Here is a 16,553-nt window from a genome sequence, read left to right as displayed (position 1 = left end):
CTTTTTGTCTCTTTACTTGTACATGACCTCTCTATACCTCTAATTGGGTTCTTCTCTCTCTTGTAACATGCTCTTTAGTTACATCTTTAGCCTCACCTGACAAATCTTGTAACTTCAGGTTAATTTAGTCTTTAAAGCAATATATATTTACTTTTCTATCTTCAAACATTAATATTCTGATCAAAGTCTCAAAATAATTCAGGTGCATCTAGTAATGGCCTCTTCTGTGTGTCTAGCTGAATATGCTAGTTGGTTGTTTTCCATAATATACTACTTGTATTCCTAATGATGAAAATTTAAGACAAAGGAAGAAAAGTTCTTTAAACCAAGCAACTGCAGGGGTACGACATATAAAAAGCTTCAAAGGTAAAGTGAGAAGGAAAACAGGAGAGAAACCCCAGTATTTTGAGAATAAAAAAATGTTTGTCGAAAAGTGAAAGTCCTGATGTTTTTTTTTCCTGTTAGTGACAAAGTTTTGATTTCTTACAAATGTCAATTCCTAAAGGAACAAAGTGGATCTTGAGAAACACTTTTTCACAATCAAGTTGATAATTAACTGTTACTTTAAATGGCTCTCTCTATTCTACAGTACAACAAACATCTGGAACACTTATCAACATTGGGTGAAAAAAACTGTCTAGCATGGTTTCAATTTTAAATGAACAGCTGATAAAAACTTGTGTGGTTATCTAATTATTTTCACTCTGTTACTCTTGATAAAAGACATTAAAAAAGATGGAAATTTCATGTGTAAAAACACTGGGTATAGAACAGTATCAAAGTTCTTTGTATGAAAGAAGTTTTGTTGAATTAACCCAGTATTCAGCAATCATGAATGTGTTTTGGAATGATAAAACAAAAGAATTAGGCCTACTGTATACAAAAGCCCAGAATAAAACAAATAAGTTATTATAGCAAATTTCTGAAATAGTTGTAAATATATTTTGTACTGAAAAATATAAAAAGTAAAACATATATACTGGTACCTACAACTATTCAACTTAATACACCATAAGAACAGTTCACCAAGCACAATAAGAAAAGAAAACCACAAATTAAACACACAACAATGTACCACATTATTTCTAGCAAAAGGCTATTATAAATGACATCAAATTTATTCACACACTTTTCGAGGTCTTCAATGTTTTTCTTCTTTTTGTACATGTAATTAAAGAGGTTCCATGAGTTTAATTTACTGGTTCTACTTCTAAGGCAGTAATCACACCCCATTTATCATGACAAACATTTATCTCACAGAATTACATCTGCAATAAGGTTCAGAAAACAATTACCTTAGTTTTTGATGACCTTGCTTTGATTAATCAGTAGAAGAAAAAGCATTTTTATTAATAATTTTCTGAAATCATTGCATAAAAACTTAGACGTATAACAAGTTATAAACATGTTTAAACATTTTTAAATGCAAGAGTAAAATATGTCCATAATTAAACTTCTGAATCATTCTAATAACATGACAGAACAATATTGCAGTAGCATCACTTTAGGAATACAGAGATGACCTCTATATGTCTTGTTCTTGCAAAGTTCTGCATAAAATGTTAGATCACAAAAAATCAGCTAGCAGTTACTTTCAGCCAACTGATCTGTTTGCAGCAGATGAATATAACATTTTATAAAGGTAATGCTACTCACAAATTAAAGCAAGACTGGAAACTGAAACTATATTGTTACATTTCCTTATTTAGAATAAGCTTTTCTTTAGCCATCACACAATTCTTTCAAATCCACAATTAATGCTCACTGTAAGCTTGGTAATAACTGTCAGAAAGTTATTAATTGTAATGGCACATTCCATAATTACTGCTCATCATTAGCATGGGAACAACTGTCACTAAGTTGTTGGCTGTAAAAGGAACATTTACATTTTGTATATACATGTCACACAGTATTTGACCTCATAATCCATTTCACCAAGAGCAGGCTCTTTTATACAAGTAAATAGCCACTAATGATAGCACTGATACTCTCCTCTGCACGGTCTGTCACACACACATTTACAAATAACAAAATACGTCTTATTCTATACCCTGCTGATTATGTTCTGAAATATCCAAATTTGTGTTACTACATATAACTACAATTTTATATTTGGATGTATAAATAATGTACAAATTAATCAGCAGACTCTTCTAGGGAAATGGCAAACATACCATCTATTATAAAATACTTAAAAATCAAGAGGGAATTTTTCCAACCATTATTTTTCGTGATTACTCATGAATAAATTGGTCATAACAAATATAAACTTTGATTCCAAACCAGCCCCATCCACATGATCATAAATGAAACCATTAATTATAAAATGAGATTCTTTGACACAACAGTTTACAAAAATGTCCAGACAACTAATTTATCTCAGTAAATGGACAAGTAAACACAACAGTGAATTCTTATAATGAAATGTTCATCAGAGACTTTACATGAAACTACAGATGTATACATTTTGCCAATGAACTGAAATTCTATAAAGAACTAGAAAACCCAGAGCAGCTTTTGTCAGTAAATTTGTTGTATATTCTCAAATAATTGTACCAGAAACATTTAACTGGAAAAGCTGTACTAAAACAATTACAACTTAAAAGTGTCAATCTGAAGTAAAAACTGATCTAACAGGGCAGTCCAATGAAAGAATTTTATAGCAAAACCAAAAATTATTCCAGTTGGTCTAATTTTCTTTATAAAGTTTTATATATAATTTTGCCCTTCTTTAACTAACAGATATTTACAACCTTATTTCTCTTGCAAGTTCTGCTATTGTGTAATGTATAATATCAAGTTTCATTATAACGTAAATTACTTTGTTTGGCTTTGTTATAATTTAAACACGTTAACCAAGTTCAGTAAAGGTTTCATATTATTCTTTAAAGTTATAAGATTTCTTTCCACAATTATAACTGTAAAAAAATTAAAAGTGCAAGATCAGTGAAACAAGTTCTCACTATATGTAAAGTGTTATTAGTACAAGAAAATATAAAATATATTTTTTTTAGTTCTAGTAGCAGTGACGATTCTAGGAGAATCTAGTTACTGTTAAACTGAAATTAATTTTAAAATAACAGAATCTGATAATACCATTTCTGAAATTGTAAATTCATTCCTATATTTGAATAACAGTAAGCAGTTAGAGCAAAAACATAAACAGACTCAAGTAGTGAGAGAAAGATGGAACCAAAATTTAGCTCTAATCATCAGCTGTTGAAAGAAAATGCCAATGTGTTAGAAAGTTTTCCTACAATTATTTGTCAGTGTAAAACCATGGATCAAATGTTGCTTATAAGCTCCTTGAAAGATGGAAGAAGCTTCTTTACTTACAAAATTTTGAAATCTAAGTTTAATAAATAACTCAAGAAAAATATAGTCAGAATTACAAAGGAGAATTCATGGTGTTAGAAAAATAGGTAGTTTCAAGAAGTCTTGATAGAAATGAAATAGAATCTCTATAGCCTGAGGTCTTTTGAAAGGTAGACCTTTCTTCTGAGGCAAACTGGGAGTTTTTACAAAGCAGAATTTTATGGAAATGTAGAGAAAAACTGGACATGACTATAACAACAAAATCTAAAAAAATATCAAAATAAAAACATATTGTAGAAGGAAATAACAAAGTAATTGCTATATTATTCCAGAGCAATTGTTAGCCCACTATGAAATATTGTCAGACAAAATTGTGTTTCTATGATTTATTGACAAATGTTTGACAACTGTAATTATTTCTAAGCTATTCACAATTGACATTAAGTATATAATTGTACTGCTGAAAAAGTAACTATTAATTCTGCTAAACATCTAAATACAAATTTCTCTATATCTCACTAGTGCTTAACCCTAAACCCACTTACCATGGTTTGCATAACATTCCTGCAATATTTTTTATAGACTTTTTTCTTTTCATTCTGTTAACTACTCTTCATTTGGTAAAACTCTCATGACACTAGTATATTGTGACACTAAGTTTTGGAAACCACTAGCTTAAAGTAATGCATAAATAGTTTTAAAAAAGTACCTATGTTTGTACGAAACAATGAAGCATTACTATGAAATAGAAAAAAAAAATATTGAAGTAATAATGTGAACCTGAAAGTATTATTTCTTGTTATATCTAAATTAAAAGGTTTCCCCAATTTTTTCTTTTAAAAAGTTAATATTAAAGGCTTATAATCAGAGTACACGTTCCACAATAACATTTTGAGCAGCATTTAAGTGGAATTACAGGAACAATTTTTTAATGAGACTGTATATGACCAGCTATAACAGAAAATATATTAACCTTGTACTTCAACTGTAAAGTTCACTCTGATTTAAAACGATAATGTTCAACATTAACTGATTTTTAAGAGTCATTTAGAATCACTTTTCAAGACCAACAGGAAGAGATATTTAAACTTCAACATGCTGATATAGTAACCTCAAATCCCTGGATTGACATAAAATTTGCATTTCATAACAATGTATGGAACTGAATAGCAGAGACACAGATTTGTATAACAGTACACTTGAATATTTTACAGGCTCTGTGCTTGAGTTCAACAATTAGAAACAGTATAAACATATGCAAAGTCAGTGCTGTATAATTATTTTCTATATAAAGGAATGCTTAGACATTGTACTATGTCAATTTTAATGACATGAGTTACTTATTCCTGTACGAATCATACTGTTCCTAAAGAAACTGTCAAAACAATATTTTAACAAAATATAATTAAATGGCTCATGCTAGAATGTTATAAGTAATACTAACTGATATTATTATAAATGACCATTAAAATCTAATTCATTGAATTCAAGAAAAAGTAAAAAAGTTGTATTTTATGTTTTAAACAACAGAAAAAAAAGAGGGGAAATTGGTATTATACATAAAATAAAGTCTTCTTAATGCTATCAATAGAGACTTAAGCTTTATAAACAAAGATGAAAGAACTGTGAAAGCACAGGTTCTGTGATTAATACATTTGGCCCCATAACTCTACAACTACTGCTTCATATTAGACATGCCATAGTGTGCACAGATACCACCTGACAGCAGTTTTTAATGTTGAGATCTTAACCTGGTGAGTGTTTTATGAAGAAGCTCCAAGTTGTCCCGTGCACTTTTCAAACCAGGTTGCATTTGGAGAGCTTGCTGATAAGCTTCTTCTGCTTTATCATATTTTTTCCATCGATGATAAAGTACTCCTAGGGATGGTAGAAGGTATACAGTTTATGATTGTGTTCAAAATCTTAATAAACCACACTGCTACTAACATCCAATTAAATAATTGTATTGGAACTGAGCAAACATTCTTTATTTAAAAAAAATGCTATGAGGATATCAAAGTTTATTTTGGTGCTTATATGAAAATTCTAAATCAGGACATCCCAATACTAATGATATTCACTCAAGCAAGGACCTCAGGTCAGAGTATCAACTTTTAAGAAGATTATATTATTTAGGACATTTAACAGTAAAAGGTTTCACATTAGATCTACTGCTCCTTAAGGATCTGTACTACTAATGACATAAATTTCAAGTAACAACTGTGATTACTGAGGTATGAGCTGATTAGTTTGATGATGGTATTTGTAAACAGTTGTAACACAAACTTCCTTCCTGGTTTTCCTTTACAAACCACATTCATGTCATAATGATTATGACAAAAGCCATCTTACATTTGAAGATGTAGAAAACTTTTACAAATGCATGACTTGTACATTAATGTGTTTCCTGCTTATGTTTTACGACTGATTCCTGAGTGTCTATTAACTTCCACTTATTGTTTGAAGTTTCTTACTCTTTTTGATGCCTATTCAATTCCTCACTGCCACTCCCCAGCACAGTTTGGACAACAGACACCTGGGTCAAGTCTATTTTGAATGGCCTTCTTAATCAAAGCTTGTTCCAACCAAATCTTTTCTTCTAGATGTTTTTTAACCATCTTGATACTTTCTTTCTATTTTTAAAGAGACAATCTCTCCTTTTAAATTGCATTTTTTCTTTGGCTTTTACTTCATGTTAATTACTTTAAAAAATAATGGTACATGACTTAGCAATTTGAATATTTTTCAGGTAAGTTCTCACACACGAATGATGTCTTTAACAATCCAGAGTGCTATAATTTTATTTCCTTCCAACTGACCACACTCCTTGGACAGTATGTTTTTAAGACAGAACCCTTGCTAAACATCTGCATTACCATGGAAAAGTGCAATGGCAGCTTTCACTATATTTTTTATCTAAAGACTGATACACTTCTTCTGGTCACTGACTTAGATTCTGAAGACCTTCTCACAATACTTATTCAACCTTTTACAATGTGTTGTTACATTTATTTTTTCAGCATACTAGTTCTCTTTAATCTCCTGGTCCAAATAGTAGTTTTTCCATTCTTCCACTACTAGGTCTAAATCCTGGTCCTGTTGGAAAATATGTTTTAGTTTATAACAGAGGAGTTTCACAGACACCACACTTCTCTCTCCTCATGTCTAATGAGCAGATGGATACATCAGAGATTTTAAAACTTACTTGTCACATGCAAAATTATATTACATTTTATTGAGTAAAGCAACGTAACTACATAGTTTTATTTTCAAATTTTTCATGCTGAAAGCTGTTCACATTGTTTTTTAAGGAGGTACCTGGATTTGGTTTATGTTTGGCCATCACTCAGTTAGTTACACTTGTCCTTGATGTATTTGTCTACTAGTTCCTTTTCTTCCTTTGAACCAACTACTGTGATCTTCAAGAATCAATCTTTTTGTAACATCTGACAACTCTGTGTAAAGGATGTGAACCACAGGACCAGCTGTCTGGAAGTTTCAAGAACCTTTTCAAATCTGGTTAACAGAAATGTACAAACTGTAGTTTGGCATAAGAGTTGGATTTTGAGACAGCATTTTAATCTTGGCATAATGATTTTTCCCAATAATAGCAGTTTTCTTTGGTAGGTATACCAGAAAATCTCTTTAAGTCCAATTTATTACTCCAAAAATCTGCCTACAACAAGATATAATGCCAGCTATCTGCATGAAACATGAGAAAAACAAGTTATGCTCAATATCTAAAAGGTTTGATTATATTCTTTGCAATCTTCCTGTCATGCAGAAGATAGCTCGAACCACCAGCAGATATCAATAGCAAAGGCTTCATCATTTATTTTATTGCATCAAGACCAATTTGAAAGGAATTATACACGAAGTGAAGGTTGAAAGATATGAAACAAAGCATCTCTGGAGACATAGTAATTTTGGCTCATTCATCCTACTGGCAATAAAATGCCTTGCGGATATTTGAGTAATCTGTAACGTAGGTTTCCTTTTGTAACATAAATTTTTATGGCATCAGTGTGGTCACTTTTGCATGCACCAGATATGCTGCATCATAAAAATGTGTAATAATGTTCTAATGTCAGTTTGACCAGTATCTCAAGTGTTTTTTCACTTGTGCAGTAGTTGTCCCATCCACACCTACACTGGCAAAATAACTGACACCATACAGTACATGCATTTGTAACAGTGGTTACAGTACATAGATAATGACAGAAGCAGTCTTACTGTTATCCAAATAAAGGACATAGTCTGAGATTCATTTAATATGACTTTAAAATCAGAACATAAGACAAAGCAACCTCAAGAACCCAGATACCTTTAGTAGCAAACACTTTGTCTGCAAGAAACTTACACCACAGGGTTTTTTTCTGCTGGAAAGACAATTCTTCTCTGCTACCAATTTTAAATTCTGTCTATCATTTTGTGCTCTGATTGGCCTAATAATCTCATCTAATGACTCCATGTGGTAACATGCTACTTAATTGTGCTCAAAGCTGAGATTACACAGAGAAAATACTCAACATGTTAAGTGCAATATGTTCATATATCACCCTTTCCTTTCCAACACCATATGTCTATTTCAAGGCCATTATACCAGTTTTTAACAAAAGGTACATGAAAATCTTGTAAAAGTTCATGGTACAATAAAAAATCTAACTACAAGCACTATTAGTCAGTCCCAGGCAAAAGCACTACCTGCAACAAATGCATTCCAAAACACTCACAAGATAAGAACTTTAATAACATTCCCAGTGAGAAAACATCTCTTCATTTTTCACAATATTTAGCCTTAAAATATCCCAACTTAAGTATTACTGAAAATTAACCTTCTCTAAGCCTTTATATGAAAAATTTACAAATCAAGAAAACAATCTGGTTTGGCGATATCAAGATTATTTCACATCACATGAATCACAATGACAAATGCTATGTAAAGAAAAATGCACAAAAAAGGGTTACACACATTCCAAATTTGGATATCCATCAAACTCATAGGATAAAATGAGTTGCAATACCATTTGTAATGTTGTCATTGACAATTCTAGTTTAGTAACTAGACACACTGATACAAAACCAGCCTTCACGTCAGATTCGGTAGATCTACAAGATTCATAAGCTTCAAGCAATACAAACAATGCCAATGAAGAATACAAATTCAGAGAAAATAAATTTTGACAGTGAAAGTCTATCATAACTGTAAAAAACACCTATCAGCAGTGATGATGCAAAGATTGGTCCTCAAGATGGGATGAAAACAAGATTTTTCATAAATTTGAAACAAGAGAACTATTTATGGTTATACTGAAATGCGTGTCAGATAGAATACATATACAAGTTCTGTAAATTAAATAATCAAAGCTTCAAAGACAGCTAAACTTCATTTTAAAAATACTGTGGTTACAATTAAAAGTAATGAACCAGAATATTCTGTGTTATCTATTGTTTTGTATCTACTAAATTTTCCAATTAGCAGCAGAATGAAGTAAAATTCACAACCTGAAAGTCTCAAAGTCCCATTTTAAAAATGTCATTCCAGGATCAGTGACAAACTAAAACTGAGCAAAAAAAACTTTGAGCAGTTGATCTTACAATATGAACAATGACAGAGAGTAAACAGAAAAAAAAAGTAAAGGGCCTATTACTCGGAAGAAAACATTTTAAAACAACTGTAAACCATGCTCCAGCAGTGACTATACCAAGAACCATCCCATTTCAGAAATTCATTGTGACACACCCAGAAATCTTTTAAGACACAATGCCACATTTGTGGAAAACATTTAGTACAGAACATAATAGGACAACCAGTAAAACTATTGGACATTTCTTGTGCTAGAGGAAAGGTACACAGTCAATAACAACATCTGCCAATGTGAACCATTAAACCATGCTCAGTGAAGTACTAATAAAAGGTAAATCTACTTTTATCTACAGATATACACATATCTGTAATGTTTGTATAATCAGCTGATTATAAATGTAAATTGAATACACAAAATTTACTGATCTTGTTGATTTTTGAAACTTAATCAAATAAACTGAAATCAAATAAGTTTATTCTAAAAGAACCATCTTAATGAGAATTATTGCATTGTAGAGGTCAAATCTTTCATAACTTAAGCTACATAAATTGGTACAAATTGGTTGAAATGTTTCAGTAAAATCTTTATAATTATTCTAATCACATGAACGTTTATAGTTATTTCTCAACATACCAGACTTTAATCCAATATCAAACATTTATGCATTTGTTTAAAATGCTAATAAAAAAATCAATACAACTTGATTCCAATTTTTGATTGTAAAGTTCATGAGTACAATAAAATTGGGACAGCATTCTAAACTGAAACAGGTCTTCATTTATATGCGTTTTAACAATTTCATTCACTTACCTAGGTTAGTGTAATAAGAGGGATTGTTCTTAGTGAGCTTGATGGCATGCAGAAAATGCCATTCAGAATCCTGGTATTTTCCAATTTTTCCAAGAGTATTGGCAAGGTTGAAATGTAGTGAGCTTTCCTCTGGCAGGTACCGCAGAGCCTCACGGGCTAGGGATTCAGCTTTATTCAAGTCACCTGATTAACAAAAATCAGAGTCATAACTAAGGTATTAACTCACTTTTAAATAAAACTTTGAAATCAAGAAAGTGTGTTTACTTGGCATTACTCTTTCTGTTACTCAAGCATCAATATTAATTATAACATATCTTCCTCTTCCTCTTTTTGTAATATAAAAAGTTGTAATTTTTATTTAAGAAGTAATTCATAGTCAACCAAATTATATGAAAAGTTCAAAAACATTTATAAAACTATTAATGCATAACAAGTAGTACTTCAGATAAAAAGTACAAGTATTTTGTACATAATTTTTTAAATGAAGTATTTTTACTGAAGATTTGTCCTGTGATTATATCACGTATTTGTTTTAAATAGTCTGTATAGAAAATGTTTGTATAAAAATAAAATTACTTTTCTTCATTTCACGATTCTCGAATACAATTTGTGTATTGTCAAAAACCTCTTAAATACATTTCAAATATCTGTTTTAACAAAAACTTAATATTTTATCTGTTATTTTCTCTACCACAACAATTTAACTTACGTTATAATCACTGAAAAAAATCAAAATATATCCAAACTATCCTTTTATCTGTCTACAATGACTTCATATTGTAACATGAGATTGTATTTATCCTAAGTAGCTTTAAACTTGTAACACTATACATCTATTTATAATTAACTGTTGTTTTATTACCATTTGGTTTTAATGTCACTATGTATACATGCCATTATAAACAGGTTGTAAATCACTTAAGGAATGCAGAGGTCACGTTACTCCATTCAATTATATTACCCATTTAACTGCTCACGTGTGACCGTGAAACATTTCTATCATCATTTATTTAATTAATATAGCCTTAATTAACCTAACACCATGTTTTTACGTTTTAGTTAATTTTAGAATTATAAATAAAAATAATTACTAACCCAATCTCTCATTTTTTTCTTCTGTCAACTGTCAATAATAACCAAGCCTACATATTATATACTAATGGTAGTAATGTATTAAATAATTTTAATTTAATTAAGTAATGCACCAAATAACATAGACTAATAACACATAAAAGGCAGATAATTAGCCCTTAACTCTCAAATTTTTCTGGATTTCCAACTATGCAACAAGAGCTATTACCAGTTAATCTAAGCTTGTGTCAGTGTTTGGAATCAAATTGTAGATTATAATTCAAATTTTATTATTATTTATTATTTAATTTCTTAATTTAAAAGTAAATATTAAAGACATTTCAACATCAACTTTTGTGTATCATGTGGTATGTTGAATGCAGCACTGGTTCAAATTAGATGTTTGCGATATCAAAATACAAAGTCTATAGTTTTGTACAAATTAGGAACTCAAATTAATGACATTACCAGGCTAGAACAGAAAATAAGAACCTCCTATCTTTTCTATTTGCTGACACATTGCTCACGTACTGAATCAAACACAGTGAACATGTCCACTTTTTTCCTTTACAAAGCTAAAATCAGGGGTTCAATTCCCCTTGGTGGACTCAGCAGATAGCCTAATCTGGCTTTGCTATAAGAAAAACACAAAAATACACACTTTTTCCATTTTTCAAAATAATTATATACACTTGTGTAACTGACATGTGAATAAACACTTGAAAGCTCAAAATGTCTCCTTTGTGGCTTTTTCAACCATTTTCCTATGTTAGGACACTATCTCATTCTTTCAAAACAAGATTTCAAGTAGCTAGGTTGTGTCTTTAATCTGTTTGAAATTTCATTTTTTTTAAAAAACCAAAATACAGCTTAGTTACTAAACTTGATAAATTATATCAAAATTCTGTGGTATCACCGTAGTAATATTTTTATTTTTGGTTATTCAAATGTAAATATAAAACTAAAAAAAATTTCATGTCCTCGGTGTGCAAAATTTTCTTAAGGCTAAGCAAGCTATGACAAGCAGCAACCAAGCATGAAGGTCATAACAAAACAAGATAACTGTTTGCTATACTTCTTCATTTACTGTTCTATGTTTTAAGAAAAATAAATTTAAGAACTTGTTTGTAAACAGCAATAATCTACATACATATATAATGTATAATAATTAATATGTGACTATTTTACAAAATACTAGTCCACTAAAACACAATCACAACAGGCCACTTTTTTTTTAAAAAAAGGCTAAAGGTCACTTTTATATTAATGGATATGGTAACTTGAGTGCACATGTGCCCCACCATTGTAACTTCTGGCACAACTGGAAGGTCAGTGATAAGAAAACTAATAAATATATATAAATGAATAATATTATGAGATTTCAGTTTTAGATTAAACATGTTATAATTTGTAGTTATTCCAGAATGAAAAAAACAAATTATATATACATTTCCTCATTTTTATGGTGATTATGAGCTCAGTCAAATTGACAGATCCCCATATAGTTAGAGTAGAAAAATAACAGACATAATATAAAATTTTACTGAAAACAAACATTTGAAATGTATTTAGGAGCTTTTAGAGATAACACAAATAGTATTTGAGATTTTTTAGGACAAAGAATAATTTTGTAATCATGACATAAAAATAACTTTGCACTCAGACTAGTAACAAAATAGACTCAATATTTTCACAAATAAATATTTAGTAAACAAACTGAATTTCAATTTACAAGAGTTGGAATAATTACTAAAAGTCTACTAAATTTTGTGAAGGTAAATATACAGCATTCAAAATTACAGCATAAATACTTAACATGTGCAAGTGTGTATATGAACTCATGTAATTTATACTGAGTCTGTCACAAAAGGGTTAACAAATCCTGAGGATTTGAGAGGATGCGATAGGTTGGTGTGGCAAGAGGGGTCTGATTTTCTATTTGATAGCTCTGTAAACAAACAAAATTAAAGGCCACACAAATTATGGTTTATCTGAGCAATAATGATTTTATAGTAAGTAACTTGCATTTAATTTTATACATATTGAATGGATGGTGGATAAAGTAGGGGAGAAAAAATGTGCCATGTGTCACACTACGTGAAATTCAGGATTTTTTAAAATGTTGCTATAAATTTAAAGAACTTTAAACTTGTATACTATTAAAACATTGATTATTATCTATAATTTTATGTTATAATAGTTGGTATAACTAAAGAGTAGATTAATAAAACTTTGAAGGTAAAACACTAAAACCTCATGACGTGCAGTGAAAGATGCCCATTGCAACAGGGTTACAGAGGTATGTCATTGAAAACTTCATAACATAAATTACTTAATATTTTTTATGTCACCAATTTTACACCATTATAACCAAGAGATTAAGCAATTTCAAATTATATCTTACTGGATGAAATGTATCTTTACTGAAAAATAGGCCTCTAACTTGCATTATGACACATGCATTATATAACATATCCTTACACTAAATATGCATGTTCCTAAAAAATTCACTGTTTAAAGAATCCTCGTGTTCTCACATGCAACATACTTATTATGTTACACGAGTTTTGACACATCCCTACAAATCTGTTTATTGAGAAAATGAATATTAATTTATTAGCATGTATTCTTATAACACGTGTTACTTTAATTTTAAATAAAACAATAATGAAAGTTGTGTGTTACACAGGCAGTAGCCTTTACCTGTACTGTCAAGCATGATAATCATGTTGTTCCAAGCCACCAGGTGTGATGGACGAAGAAAAGTTGCATTTCTCCAAGCCTGATATGCATCGTTGTATCTTTTCTGGTCCAAATACTTTTTGGAAAGTAAAAGTAAATTAACGAACCATAATGAATTATTACTGCATACATAAAAAATCTAAATTTTCAATATATTAGTAAAGTATATAAAATATGATTTATATTTGGCTCTACTGCTTAGTACTACAAAAGATTTAATAACAATAAAAGACAGCAAATTAACATCTCATTTCTCAAACTACAGAAATGGAGGAAATTACAAAATAAAAGTTTCATATATGAAGTTAATATATACAAATTTATTATTACAGTTAATACACAAAAGAAGCAAGAAACGTATGAAGCAGTTTTATCAACATTTCAAAAACTAACACTACTTATGGAGTATTATAATAATCAGTGCCCAAGTATTATAATAATCAGTGCCCAAACACAATTCATGCACTTCCTATATCAACAAACCATTCTTGATTTGCATAAAGATACCATTACATTGAGGTCAACACTTTTGAAGATGGAAACTAGGGAATTCCAAAATGTGTCAGATCCTTTATATTAAAAGTAGTTTTAATTCACGCTTTACAGTATTGTTTTCATGTCTTAGATTTGAGCAAAATGTGACCAACACATTCACATATATTGATTCTAATGGTAATGATTCTCTCAACATAAACTGTTCAGATTGTAACAACACTCTCTTATATTGTTTATGAGTATTTAACAAAGTGTTGTAGAGTAGTATTTACCAAATTTTCTGAGATGTGTTAGTATTCTGTAGAATGAATACTTTTCACAGGAATACATCATACCTATGGAAAATGTCTATGGTGGATCAAACCAGCTATAAAATTATCTAACTTTTAAAAATACATATTTAACAAGATTGGAACTTCAGTAAAGTTTATTGAATATTGGACTTGTGATAACTGTGGGTTACATAAGTTATCTATCTTGTAATAAAATCTGATTGTCATCTTCTGTTCATCAAGAAAACATACCAAACTATCTAAATTCAATGATCTGAGTAACTACAGGTTCCATCAGTAAATTTTACCATTATACCTGAAGTGTACCTTATTGTAAAATATTTGAATTCATCTTGAGAGTTTATCAAACTGTCTAGTTTGAACCTACAGATTGTAAAATGCTAGTTATGGTTCCAGAGAACACAAAACATTTCCCAAGTTGAAGCAGAAATGTTTTTATACATCTTAAAAGCTCATTGATGTACCTAAACCACACTCAGTACAGAAAACGTTTATTATGAATTAAATAACTTACCAAATTGCCCAAGTTATAATAACAGTCTGGATAACGCCTCCTGTGTTTCAGAGCAATCAAATAACTCCTTTCTGCCTCCTTAGTTTTCCCAAGACTTGACTGAACAATACCCAAGTTCATCCAAGCTGCAGCAAAATCAGCCCTACAGAAATACAAACACATTATTATTCCTTGCATTTAATCATTACATACTGTATAAAATTAAACTTTTTTATCTGTAAATTTCAATCACATTGTCATATATATATATGAATTTCATGTACACAAATATTTTCCCAATTATGAATTAATGGATAATGACAAGGACTCACAATGGACAACTTTATTTTGTTTTTTAGGTCACATCCTCATAATACATTTCTCAGTTTTAAATCTTATACACTTTCAACATTGTCACATACTGTTGTTAATTGTCTAGATAAATTTAATGTAATTTAGTACTATTTATTTACATATAAAAGAAGGCCCTAATTTGCAGATAAACTATTAGGTTAAAAATTCTAAAGCCCTAATTCTGTTCCACTGTAAAAGACAACACACTAAATATCCAACTTCATACACGAGACCATATTTAGAGGCTGCTCAGTGAGGTTGAAATTCTAGACTCAAGTGGTTTGATACTATGTGTACAGTATGAAACAAGAAAAAATTTGTTATGCATCATAAAAAAATTCAAGTATATTATTACTTTATTGCATGTATAATGGTATAATTACATAATTATATGATTTTTTATGGTATTGTTTCGTTTTTTTGCTGTTAGAAAGCCCTCTTCTATAATCCTGCACAGCTTGAAGATAGAATTATTTCTATTCTTCATACTTTGCTATGATGCCATTATACTCCTCAATAATGGCCACACTCCCTTCAGTATTGTCATTACCACATTCAAGTGTTGAACTGTCTGTAGTACTTCCAAGTAGTTCTATCTAAACTTCTATAACCTGAGAGTCATGATCCAGAAAACCAGATGGATATTCAAGGCACATGAAGAAGTCTGTTGTGTTTTCTTGACAAGATCATCAATTGTCATATCTTCAGATTTCCTGATAACCAGCTGGGTGAATTTTGGAGGTTCATATTTATCTTCTTTCTCCTTTAGTGCCTTTTATCATTGCTTGTTTTATCCCTGTGAATGAGGCTGAATCAAAGAATGCCAAACCAATGAGTTCCTCATTGGGATACCACAATAACCAGCAAATGTTTGACAGGCAGATTTTGGAAAAACAGAATTCATATTTTTATACTTAAAAATACATCATAGGAAGATAGGACCAAAGAGCAGAAAAGGCATCTGTGGCAATGAACTATCCCCTAACATAGACTCCAATGACAAAGATGCAGATACCACAAAGTTCTCTTTCCTCATGGCCAATGAGTTTAAACTGTCCTTTAAGTATCCATACCTTGAGGGCACATAATGTCTTAGCCATCTGTCATGCACAATGTAGTGCTCTAGATGCTATAAGTCCCACTCTACTGAGGAGAAATGTTACCAGGATAGGTTATGCCTAGTTCAAGGAAACTTCAATAATAATCTCTAGGTTAGCTGACCACAAGTTATCTTGTAGTAAACTCAGTTACACTGTCCTTAACTTCTTATATGGCTTTTGCTATTTTATCATGATCAACTGCAATGTTTCAACAAGAGGAAAGCTCCATACAGACTTTAAAAACACATGGTAGGACAAGTTCTAAGATATGAAACAGAATATAGCAGATATA

General features: G+C 30.4%; 1 protein-coding gene across 3 annotated transcripts in view; it reads right to left on the bottom strand.

Moving 5' to 3' along the window:
• Window positions 1–434: 434 nt before the first annotated feature.
• The window catches only part of Tmtc4 (Transmembrane O-mannosyltransferase targeting cadherins 4), a 60,444-nt gene continuing 44,325 nt past the window's right edge, over window positions 435–16,553 (bottom strand). For 2 of the 3 annotated variants that reach the window (XM_076491104.1, XM_076491115.1), the window contains exons 14-17: window positions 14,829–14,970; window positions 13,488–13,602; window positions 9,714–9,896; window positions 435–5,193 (exon numbers count right to left, since the gene is read on the bottom strand). In XM_076491104.1, the coding sequence (XP_076347219.1) occupies window positions 5,048–5,193; window positions 9,714–9,896; window positions 13,488–13,602; window positions 14,829–14,970 (586 nt within the window). In that variant the 3' untranslated portion in view covers window positions 435–5,047. The remainder of the gene's footprint in view (window positions 5,194–9,713; window positions 9,897–13,487; window positions 13,603–14,828; window positions 14,971–16,553) is intronic. The other variant, XM_076491125.1, reaches the window with a different exon arrangement.

The sequence above is a fragment of the Tachypleus tridentatus genome, chromosome 1 (assembly GCF_004210375.1).
Source record: "Tachypleus tridentatus isolate NWPU-2018 chromosome 1, ASM421037v1, whole genome shotgun sequence".
NCBI lineage: Eukaryota > Metazoa > Arthropoda > Merostomata > Xiphosura > Limulidae > Tachypleus > Tachypleus tridentatus.
Note: the sequence above shows the minus strand (reverse complement) of the source record. Positions and strands in the feature narration are given on the sequence as shown.